The 11874-nt window shown below is 52.2% G+C and overlaps 2 protein-coding genes across 7 annotated transcripts in view; both read left to right on the top strand.

Annotated features, from left to right (window-relative positions):
* Positions 1–1600: 1600 nt before the first annotated feature.
* KLK9 (kallikrein related peptidase 9) lies at positions 1601–7894 on the top strand. The gene is made up of 5 exons (XM_037732841.1): positions 1601–1682; positions 1849–2005; positions 4127–4392; positions 6616–6752; positions 7180–7894. Exons 1-5 carry the CDS (start codon positions 1640–1642, stop codon positions 7327–7329), a joined length of 753 nt encoding a protein of 250 aa, XP_037588769.1. The 5' UTR covers positions 1601–1639; the 3' UTR covers positions 7330–7894.
* Positions 7895–8569: 675 nt separating this feature from the next.
* KLK8 (kallikrein related peptidase 8) overlaps positions 8570–11874 on the top strand; it is a 6350-nt gene continuing 3045 nt past the window's right edge. Inside the window, exons 1-4 of one of the 6 annotated variants that reach the window (XM_037732840.1) lie at positions 8572–8808; positions 9167–9244; positions 9760–9919; positions 10067–10329. In XM_037732840.1, the coding sequence (XP_037588768.1) occupies positions 9175–9244; positions 9760–9919; positions 10067–10329 (493 nt within the window). In that variant the 5' untranslated portion in view covers positions 8572–8808; positions 9167–9174. Of the gene's footprint in view, positions 8822–9166; positions 9245–9759; positions 9920–10066; positions 10330–11874 lie in introns of all 6 variants that reach the window. The other 5 variants (XM_017512479.2, XM_037732839.1, XM_017512478.2 and 2 more) reach the window with 5 other exon arrangements.

Consider the following 11874-nt stretch of genomic DNA (forward strand, 5'->3'; position numbering starts at 1 on the left):
AAAAACAGAAATTAGCTGGGCATGATGGTGCGTGCCTGTAATCTCAGCTACTTGGGAGGCTGAGGCAGTAGAATTGCTTGAACCCAGGAAGCGGAGATTGCAGTGAGCCAAGATTGCACCACTATACTCCAGCCTGGGCGACAGAGCAAGATTCCATCTTGGGAAAGAAAAAAAGATGGAGCAATTGAGAGAGGTCTGGTGACTTGCCCAAAGTCACACACCTCATGGCTAATCACACCTAATCATTGAGATTTGCACACAGATAGTTCAGTTCCAGAGTCCGTGCTCCAAACCATGGCACCATAGTGAAAGAACATTCAACAGGAGCCCAGGCCCAGCTTCATAACCAGGACCGTGTGCAGGAGAAAGTGGAAGAAGGGATTATGCGTGCCCAGCAGAGGCAAAGATGGACTCTGCCTGAAGATATCAGAGATTCCTGGAGGAGGGAGCATTGAGGCTGGGTGTTGAGGAATGAGTAGGAGTTCACCAGGAAAAGAAGGATATGGAGAAAGACATTCACTGATTCAATGAACATCTCCTGAGGATTTCTGCAAGCCCAGTTCTGCCTGTAATTGGGTGATGCTGGGACAGAGATGAGTCAGACCTGGGCCCAGCCCTCCAGAGGCTGTTCACCTGCTGAGAGGGAATGATGAGGAGAGGGGCAGGGAGGATGGGGTGATGGAAAGGACAATGGGTGTGGGGACAGGGAGACAGATGAAAAAAATATATAGCAAATGTTCTCAGGATTTGGCAAAGATCAGGATGTATTAAGAGAGAGCATAGGGCACTTGCTTCCTGGCGGGTTGGGCACTTGGGTCCTTGGGTGGTGGAGCTGTGGGGAAGGGGGCAGGTTATGACAAGAGTGGGTTAATCCAGATGGAACCAGATTCCTCAACATTCTAGGAGAGGGCCTTGTCCTTGTGGGAAGAGGCCCAAATCCCCAGGGCAGGGAAGGTTGTGTGAGGTGTGCAGACCTATTCAGCTGCCTGCAATCTGCCTCTCTCCACCTGGGCTTCCCTGTCTTTCTCTTGTTCTCTCTCTCTCCTCCAGCTCCTCCTCTTACCTGGGGTCCTTCTGTGTCTCCACCTCTCTTTGTATCTTTTGTTCTTGTGCCTGAGTCCTGACTCTGTCTCCCACCCCTAGCCTGCTTTCTGGGCGGTCCCGCCACACATCCCTCCAGCCTGCCCTGGGAGGTTGGTCTCTGCACACCACACCACTGCTTCACCAAAAACCAACCTGCTCCACCCCAGGATCTTAGGCCTCAACGATCTTCCCTGTTTTCCACGACACAAGTGATTCTGTATCTTGTAGCCCATGGTGATGAGGAATGGGGATTCCCATTCTAAAGACCCCAGAGGAGGTGCCCACGACCTCTCCACACACCAGCCCTCCTCCTCCATTCTGTCAAGCTCTGGCCCAGCAAGCCACCAGCTCCTCCCAAAAGGGGGGTCCCCCTGCACTTAGCTTCTCTCCCAAGGCCCCTGTCACATCCCCAGGGCTTTCCCCTCCCGCAGGGACATTTCTCAACCCCGATTAATCACAGGGGCCGGCCCATGGAGGAGGAAGGAGATGTCATGGCTTACCATAAAGAAGCACTGGGTGCCAGGTACACGCTCCAGGATCCAGGTGCCCAGGGGTCATGAAGCTGGGACTTCTCTGTGCTCTGCTCTCTCTGCTGGCAGGTGAGGCTCCCGGGCTGGCTTCCTCTCCATGGCTGTAGTACGGTCATCTTGCTCTTCCCTCCTGCCCCAGGCTTCTGCCTCCTGCCGTATAGGCTTCTCAGCATCCTCTCCCTGCTCTCCCAGCCTGCTCTTCACTGACCCCTCTGTCCCTCATCCCCACCCCCAGGGCATGGCTGGGCAGACACCCGGGCCATCGGGGCCGAGGAATGTCGCCCCAACTCGCAGCCTTGGCAGGCCGGCCTCTTTCACCTCACCCGGCTCTTCTGTGGGGCGACCCTCATCAGTGACCGCTGGCTGCTCACAGCTGCCCACTGCCGCAAGCCGTGAGTGACCCAGGCTGGCCATGCTGGCGAGGGGCGGGGGCTGGGAGTCAGGGAAGGGTGAGGGGTGCTGTAGGCAGCAAGTGCAAAGCCTCCATGTCTGATACCAAAAGTTCAACTCTTGGAATTATGAAGGGTCGCCTCCCAAATCCTAAAATTCTAGAGTCTGACAATATCTCATTTGAGGAGTCTAACATTTGAAACTTAGGTTCTTCAAATCCTAGACTGACCCAGAGAAATCCAGAATCACAGAATCCTAAAATCTTGAATTTATGAAATTCTACAATAGCCTCAGCAAATTATAGAATCATAGATTAGGAGACTATTAGAATCTTAGCAGTCTGGATCAGCACAGCCCAGAGTAATTATGACGCCAGCCATGTGCATAAGTTTAAATTTCTGGTGGACACATTTAAAAAAATAAGAAATGAGTACAATTAATTGTAATAGATTTAACTTGACATACTCAAAAAATTATTTCAACATGTAATCCATTTTTAAATAGGTATGAATGATACAATTTACTTTTGGTACTAAGCCTTTGAAGTCTGTGCTGTATTTTATACATATAGCCACATTTCAAGGGTTCAATAGCCACATTGGCTAATGTGATCCTAGAATCTTAGATTCAGAGCTTTCTAGGTTTATTGAAAATGGAAACTCACAGTCCTAGAATCTTTAATTCACAGTATACTAGAATATGGAGATTTAGAGAATTTTGGAGTCTTAAACTGTTTGAATCCCAGACTCTTAAATTTCTAGAGTTACAGATTTACAGATTTCTAGAATGATGAAATTCTAGTCTTTTTGTCCCAGAATATTAAAATTCTAGGTTCAAGCCTTAGATTTAATTCAGATAATGTTAAAATCCTAGAGTTTTTTGATCCAGGGGAATCTGGAATGTTAGAATCTTAGATTCATAAAAACTCTAAAACTTGAACCTCGGGATTCTAGAATCATGGATAATAGAGTGTCAGAATCTGAGAATTCTAGAATCTTAGATCCTGGGCACTCTAATAGTATCCTGGAATCTACCTGATGCAGGAATCCTCTCTTCATTGCCTCTGAAAGGTGCCATCCATACTGTTCCAATTTTCTTCCCTCCAGGAATAATGCACTGATGCTGGTAAGAGATGCTGTGAGGGAATTTCCCATCATGCATTGCTTCATGATGGGACCTCTTTTAACGTAGGCCTGTACATCAGGCTGGGAGAACAATGTTTAGATTTTAGCTGGAAGTCAAGCAGGAGAAATGCAGAGATATGAAGGCGGAAAAGAGTCAAAGGCAGGGGAAGGGTAGGGGGAGGAGGGGATGTGGGGGATGAGGGGATGTGGGGGTGAGGACTATCCAGATCCAGAGCCAAGACAGCAAGAATAACAGAGAGAGACAGAGACAGACGTCTCTGGTTCCCCAACCCTGAATTCACAGTCGTTAGCCTGCTGCCTAATGTCAGAGGTCAGAGGCTGGGAATGAACTTTTGTTGACCCCAAAAGGATCCCAGCTGTCTAGGGCATGGACCAGAAGTGGAACAAGTGGGCTAGAGCTGTGGTGAGGGCTTAAGGTTAGACATCAGGAAGACATGCATTGAAGGGTGAAGGATATGATAGTCAGGAAAAGCTGAGGCCATAGATGACCCCCAATCTGGGGATTTTCCATATCCCATCCCCTTTCATACCCATGCACGCATACACACACACACCACCTAGACATACAGAGCCACTCCCACAGAAGCCACCAGACCTGTGGGGGCAGGGGTGGGGCTGTTGTGTGGTAGGTGGGGCCCCCCCAGTGCCTACACCGTTCCTGGGGACCCAAGTCACCACCAAGACTCCAGGGGAGTAGGGAGGAAGGTGGCTCACTCAGCCTGGAACTAAGAGAGGGTGCTTTGTGGGGAGAGCTACAAAGACAGAGGCACGCAAAACATCAGAGCGGGGAGCGGGGACCCAGAGGAGGTATGTGCGTTGCTTAAAATCACAGCACCCTGGGCCAGACATAGATGATGGGGTCCCAGAGAGGGTGTGTGCTTTGCAAAGGGTCACACAGCAGCCTGACGGACAGGAAAAGAGGGCTGGGGCTGAAAGGACCCTTCCCTTCCCCTGGCTTGACCTCTGCCTGCCCAGCAGGTATCTGTGGGTCCGCCTTGGAGAGCACCACCTCTGGAAATGGGAGGGTCCAGAGCAGCTGTTCCGCGTCACGGACTTCTTCCCCCACCCTGGCTTCAACAAGGACCTCAGTGCCAATGACCACAATGATGACATCATGCTGATCCGTCTGCCCAGGCAGGCACGTCTGAGTCCTGCTGTGCAGCCCCTCAACCTCAGCCAGACCTGTGTCTCCCCAGGCATGCAGTGTCTCATCTCAGGCTGGGGGGCCGTGACCAGCCCCAAGGGTATGACCTGGCCCAGAACTCTCTCTGAAACCCCATGCCGGCATCTGGCTCCCTCACCCCTCTGTCTCTGCCTTTTCGTCTCTATCTTCTGCCTTTCTCTCTCCTCTCTCTCTCTCTCTCTCTCTGTAAGTCTATCTGCCAATCGATATATTTCATCAAATCTAAGATGCTTGAATTTTTCAGACATACCATTATTTTATGAACTGCTAATAAGAAGAAGAAAGATCTCATTGATGACATAACACCATTTTTCTGGAAGACACATTCTAATTGCAGAGTTTTTGTTTGTTTGTTTCTGAGGCAGGATCTTGCTTTGTTGCCCAGGCTGAAGTGCAGCAGTGTGATCCTGGCTCGCTGCAGCTTTAAATTCCTGGGCTCAAGCCATCCTCTCACTTCAGCCTCTCAAGTAGCTGAGACTACAGGCATGTGCCAACACACCCAACACCGGCTATTTTTTTTTTTTTTTAATTTTTAGCAGAGATGAGGTCTTGCTATGTTGACCAGGCTGTTCTTGAACTCCTGGCCTCCCAAAGTGCTGGAATTACAGGTCCGATCCACTGTGCCTTGCCCAGAGGTGTTTAAATGTGAAAATACATTCATCTTAGAATGGAAATAAGGCCACGTCTCTCAGAGTCACGGATCACTGACCCATTGGGTCAGTGGATTGAAAAAGCAGTCTGAATTTGTTGCTGCCAATATCTAAAACCTGGAAGGTTTGATACAAAAGCCAGGTTTCTGGATTCACTTGAAAAAGTTTGAAGGACTCACATTCCCAAAATAGCAAGCACTGGGCTGAGTCAATGGAAGCTGCTCCCTTCAGCCAAGATAAGTTCTCTGGTCCACTCCAATGGACCCCAATGGCTCCTGTCTCCCTGCACAGCCCCCATCCCCGATTTCTGTTTATTGATTCTGTTTATCATGGTCCTTGATGTGTCTGAGTCTGCATCCATGTCTTATATAGAAGCATATATGTATTATATATCCATCTCCACATCTACACTGACACATCTACTGTCCACACTGTATCTGGCATCTCTATGTCTCTGTCTCCATCAGTGACCATCTTCCTGTAAATCTCTTCCCCTTTATCTCGCTGCCTCCCTTCCACCCCTTGAGATCTCTGGGTCTGTCTCTATTTCTTTATTGCCTCTTCGGAGAATCTCTTTCCCCTTTAGAGGTCTCCATCTCCCTTCATGGCCTCTATTTCTCTTATTTCTCTGTGTGAATCATAGATGCATCTCCTCTTGTCTCCTGGATTTCTGCATGCATCTTTCTGTTTCTCTTTGCTGGGAACAAATGCTCGGTGCCACAAAGAAGAATCAGCACTGAGACAAAGGATCTCTCAGCAAGGCAAATTAACTTTCTGCAGAAACAGTGCTGCTCTCGATGGAGCAATGGTGAGAGCACACTGGACAAAGGAAGGAAGGGGTTTTTATTTCTAATGCAGGTCATCCCTGCTACTGTGTCCTATCTCCGTTGGCTGGAGTTGGACCACACAATCTAAGCTAAACCCAGCTGGCTAACTTGAAAAGTGCAGGAATGTGGTTTTACCCATGGAGAGTGCAGTTTGGGGGGAAGGAGCCGTTGCAATGGGAGGGGTAATCTATAGAGTGGGTAGCAGATGTGGAATGTGGTCTCTACAGATAAGGACTGGTGGGAAGTTTGTTTACCAGGGCAGGAAATACAGAGAGTAAGGAAGTCCGGCCTTGAAAGCAGGGAACAAAGAGCAAGGACGCTGGGCAAGTTAATCCTTTGAAGAGGAACTCTTTTTATATCTAACACTCTTCCTTTCTTCTTATTTTATTATTATCTCAGCTCACTGCAATTCTTGTGCCTCAACCTCCTGAGTAGCTGGGATTACAGGCTCCTGCCATCATGCCCAGCTAATTTTTATATTTTTCCTAAAGATGGGGTTTCACTGTGTTGGCTGGGCTGGTTTTGAACTCCTGACCTCTGGTGATCTGCCGGCCTCAGCCTCCCAAAGTGCTGGGGTTAGAGGCATGAGCCACCATATCCAGCCTCTCTCTCTTCTTGTCCCTCTTCCTTCCTCCTTGTCTTCATTTGTTTCTCCTGCATGCTATGACTGTCTGTCACTGTCTCTTGTCTCTATCTTTGAGGGTCTTAAATGTGGCTCCATGGGTCCTTTGGAAAAGCTGCAGGGAGGACTCAGGGCGGTGGGGTGCTGAGACAGTTTCAGATCCTTGACAGTCTCCTTCCCAACAGCACTGTTTCCAGTCACACTGCAGTGTGCCAACATCAGCATCCTGGAGAACAAACTCTGTCACTGGGCATACCCCGGCCACATCTCGGACAGCATGCTCTGTGCGGGCCTGTGGGAGGGGGGCAGAGGTTCCTGCCAGGTGAGACCTTACTCCAGGGAAAATGAGGCTGTCCTGCCAAGTTTCCTAGGTCTTTTGGGAGGAGAGGGATGGGCCCCCAGCCTTCCTGGGTCAAAATGAGGAGCCTGGGACACCTGGTTCCTGGAAGAGGACAGGACTCCTGAGTGTAAAAGATGAGAGGTCTGGAAGTACGGACTTCTGGATCTACAGGAGGAATGGGCTGGGTGTCCAGAGTCTGAGACCTGGGGGAGGAGGAGGTTATGTCCTGCGGGGAGGTGGCGCTCTGAGATTTTACTCCTGGTTCTGAGGGAAGAGAGGCTGGAGATGGAGGACTCTCGGGTGTTGGAGGAGGAACGGGCTGGGGCCTTTTTGGGAAGGAGAAAGTGGCCCGCGTAATTGTGATGAACAGAGCGGCCTAACAGTTCCTCTGCCCTTCTTTCGCATACAGGGTGACTCTGGGGGCCCCCTGGTTTGCAATGGAACCTTGGCAGGTGTGGTGTCCGGAGGTGGTGAGCCCTGCTCCAGACCCCGGCACCCCGCAGTCTACACCAGTGTATGCCACTACTTAGACTGGATCCAAGAAACCATGGAGAACTGACCCCTCGCGCCTCGGGGGCAGCTTGGAAACCCAAGAGAGGCCGAAGGGCACCGGGTAGGGGGTTCCCGAAGGGTTCCAGTCTCAATGGTGCCCGCCCTTGACGTCCAGCTGCCCTGAGACTCCCCTCTGGACACTGAGACCCCGCCCCTGAGGCTCCGCTTCCTCACAAGGTCAACCCAAGACACAGTCGAGCCCCTCAGAACGGAGCAGGGACACGCCCTTCAGAGCCCAGTTCTACCACCGACAACAGTCACTTCTCTTGGAACAGCATAGCCTGTGGCTCCGCCCCAAGGAATCACGTGCACAAAACAGCTCCGCCCCTCGGAGCTTTGCCCAATGGGACTTCCTCTCGGGACTCCACCCCTTGTGGCCCCGCCTCCTTCACCAGAGGTCCCGCCCCGCCCCGTGATGTCAGGGGCGCAGAATCTGCGCCCACGTGGAGCTCGGGCTCCGCCCCTCGTGGCCCGGCCGCGCGTGTCCTGGGTTTGAATCCTGGCGGGGACCTGAGGGGAAATTGAGGGAGGGTCTCGATACCTTTAGAGCCAATGGATGATTTTACAGTAAACTTGAAACCTCACCTTCTTTCTGCACGAGCTGTGAGCTGAGTGGAGGGCAACGGGTGGGCTGTAAACGGCAGATGAGGGAACCGCTACCGCGTTCCAACTCCCCCTTCCCCCCTAGTAAGTCCTGCCTAAAGTCTCTCTCCATCAGCCCTATTGCAGCAAGCCTTCTGGGTTCTGCTTGGGTTGGTCCTGTCGCCTCCAGGCGAAGGGGAAACCAGGTCACGGTGCCTCCCAAACCTGCCCTCCCAGATCCCGGACCCCTCAGGGGGCAGCGGGCGGGACCTGATCCACCCTTAGGCGTCTGACCCAAGAAGACCTACCTTTATTCCGTTCCAGGTTACTGGCAGCAGCCCCCTCCTCCCATAAAAGGTCAGGCTCCAAGCCTCTCCTTTTACAAGTACTTAGAATTTAGCCCCCCGCCCCCTCCTCCTTCACGCCCAGGAATCCAGGCCCCCAGCCCCTCCTCCCTCAGACCTAAAAGCCCAGGTCCCAGCTCCTCCTCCCTTAGATTTAGGAGTCCAGGCCCCAGCCTCTCCTCCCTCAGACCCAGGAATCCAGGCCGCCAGCCTCCTCCCCTCTCAGAACTAAAGTCTTGGCCCCCAGCCCCTTACATTTCAGATCTTAGAATCTTAGCACCGGCTCCCTCCTCTCCTTAGCCTCAGGAGTCTGAGTTGCCAGCCCTTCCTCCCTAAGATTTCATGTTCAGCCCCTTCCGCCCCTCCTCACTCACACCCAGCGTTCCAGTTCCCAGAAGCTCCCTAGGCTCCAGTGCCGGAGGAGGAGGAGCTACAGGCGGGGCGTCCCAGTTAAAAGCCTCCAGACTCGAGTACTGTACCGAGCAGAGAGAACTGAAGTACTGGGGCCTCCTCCACTGGGTCCGAATCAGTAGGTGACCCCGCCCCCTGGATTCTGGAAGGTGAGGTGCAGAGGTACTCAGACACAGACATCAGGCCCGGACCCTCCTTTTCCAGGTTCCAGGACCCCAGACTCAGATGCCCTTCTCTCTCGAGACCCAGCAATCTGGACCCCAGCTTCCTCCTCTCCCAAATTTAGGAGTCCCAGCTCCCAGCTCCCTGTCCCTTCAGACACAGACATCCAGGACCCGAACTCCCTCATCCCTTGGAAAGTAGGAATCCAATCCCCAGCCTCCCCTTCCTCCAGAGAAGCCCCAAACAGTCCCAATGCGCTCAGCTCCCTCCCCAGTCCCAAAATCCAGAACTAGGCTTTCAGGCTCCTCCTTGCTGTCTCCCGGCCCCGCCCTCTCCATTTCCCAGACCTCACCATGGGACGCCCGCCACCTCGTGCAGCCCTGACGTGGATGTTCCTGCTCTTGCTGGGGAAAAGCTGGGCAGGTGAGGAGGGTTGCGGAGGTCTCCGGAGGGGAGGGGTCTGAAGGCAGCCGTGGCGCCGGGGAGTCTGTGGGAATGCCGCGGTGGTTATGTGGGTGCGTGTGCACGGATGTGAAGGGTGTGACATGATGCAGAAGCCTCTGTGGGCTTTCCTCAGGGTGCATGGAGGCAAGAAACAGGTGGCAGCGGGTAGGAGTGGGTTCGGTTATGCTGCAAATTGTCTGAATACCCACAGCCGGTGAGGGGCTGCTTGCTTGGGGGCATAGATTCATGTGGGAGTATACGGGGCATGTAGACTCATGTGGAAGCATGTGGGGGCATGCTCGGGTGTGTGCCTCTTGTATGATACACACGGACTGAAATGAGTGTACTTGCGTGGCAGCGTGTGGACACCCGGGCTCCCCTCACTAAGTTGTATGCGGAGAACTTTCCGTGTGTCCATTTGACCCCACAGTGGCCTTCCCAGCCCTGGCACTGCCCCAGAGGGTGGCGATCCAACCCTCTCCCTCCTGCTGCAGGACACTCCAGGGCACAGGAGAACAAGGTGCTGGGGGGTCAGGAGTGCCAACCCCATTCGCAGCCTTGGCAGGCGGCCTTGTTCCAGGGTGAGCAACTGCTCTGTGGCGGTGTCCTTATAGGTCGCAACTGGGTCGTCACGGCTGCCCACTGTAAAAAATCGTGAGTGGATGACGGGGAAAGAGGAAAGAGGGGGCTGGGTTTCCACTCAAGAAGGAGAGAGCTGAGGACTGGATTCCTGGGTCTAAGGGAGGAGGGGGCTGGGGGCAATACCCCTGCCTGGGTCCCAAACTGTCGCCACCATTACAGGAAATACACAGTACGCCTGGGAGACCATAGCCTACAGAAAAAGGATGGGCCGGAGCAAGAAATAGCTGTGGCTCAGTCCATCCCACACCCCTGCTACAACAGTAGCGATGTGGAGGAGCACAACCATGATCTGATGCTTCTGCAACTGCGTGACCAGGCATCCCTGGGCTCCAAAGTGAAGCCCATCAGCCTGGCAGACCACTGCATCCAACCTGGCCAGAAGTGCACCATCTCAGGCTGGGGCACTATCACCAGTCCCCAAGGTAGTGGGCTTGGCCACTAATGGGAGGGAGAGGAAGAGCTGGTTGGCCCAGTGGACCCCAAGCTATTGGCAAAGCTTGGTCCCCCTAGAAGGAGACAAAGAAGGGAAAGTGATCGTGATGTTAAGATTCACAAGTGGGAGTCGTATTAGAAACCTCGAAGACCAGACTACTAACAGGAGCGGTGAGAGAAAGAGAACCAACGAGCAGATTGTTAAGCAGGGCGAGAAAAGCCCCTCCTTTATGGCGGAGAGCACTATCCTATGAGACCTTTCATTGTATAGGATGTTATGTAATCTTAACACACTCAGGATATTTGGACTTCTCAGAGGCCCGGGAACACAGGCTCCTAAGCACCTTCTCCCCCACCTCCCTCCCTTTTTTCTTTTTTTTTTTTTTTTTTAGTGGGGGACACAGTTTCACTCAGTTGCCCAGGCTGGAGTGCAGTGGCGCAATCTCAGCACATGGCAACCTCCGCCTCCCAGGTTCAAATGATCCTCATGCCTCAGCCTCCCGAGTAGCTGGCATTACAGGCACCCACCACCATGCCCAGCTAATTTTTGTATTTTTTGTAGAGACAGGGTTTCACTATGTTGGCCAGGCTGGTCTCGAACTCCTGACCTCAAGTGATTTGCCCGCCTCAGCCTCCTAAAGTCCTGGGATTACAGGCGTGAGCACCACACCCGGCCTTTTTCTCCCTCTCGAACCCAGGAGACCTGGGCTCTGGTCCCCTCTTTCCTCAGACCCAGGAGTCAAGGCACTTCTTCTCCCAGGACCCAACAATCCTAGTTCCCTCTTGACTCTGGACCCCAAAGTCTGGGCCTCCAATGAAGCTGGGTACCTTTGGGACTCCAGAATCCAGGCAGCTCCTCATCTTCCTTCACAGCGAAAAAATTGGGACTCAGCTCAGAGAGTCAATGGGCTTCTCTAGGAAGTGGCAAAGTCCAGCATTCAGGTCCCTGTCTGTCTCACTCCTGCCCTGAATGCTTTGGATGAGACCGTGTGCTGCTGTAGAAACACACCTGCTTGCAAATCAGGTAGATCAGTTCAAACCATGGCTCTGCCCCTTCACCTTGGGCAAATTCCTTTTCATCTCTGAGCCTCACTTTCCTCATCTGCAAAATGGGAATCATCATCTAAGAGATTTTTTTAGCTCCATGAGGGTTCAGGTTACATCAGTTTTCTTCATCGTGTGTTCCTAGTGCCCGAGATGGTGCCTGGTACATAGTAGGTGCTCAATAAATATCTGTTGGAAGGATGAATAATGAAATGAATTAATGCATCCCTCCTTCAAAGCACTGTTGTGAAGATTTAAAAGAGATTGTGAGTGTATAGCTTTTGGCATGCAGAGGTGCCAGATGGAAGTTTTTCCCCCTCAAAGACACTTTGAAGAAGTCTATTCCTCAAAATAGGTTAATAAAAAAGATCAATTCCACCTTCAATCATTAATACAACTCTTTTTTTTTTTTTTGAGACGGAGTTTCACTCTTGTTACCCAGGCTGGAGTGCAATGGCGCGATCTCGGCTCACCGCAACCTCCGCCTCCTG

The sequence above is a fragment of the Cebus imitator genome, unplaced genomic scaffold (assembly GCF_001604975.1).
Source record: "Cebus imitator isolate Cc_AM_T3 unplaced genomic scaffold, Cebus_imitator-1.0 Scaffold473, whole genome shotgun sequence".
In the NCBI taxonomy this organism is placed as follows: Eukaryota; Metazoa; Chordata; class Mammalia; order Primates; family Cebidae; genus Cebus; species Cebus imitator.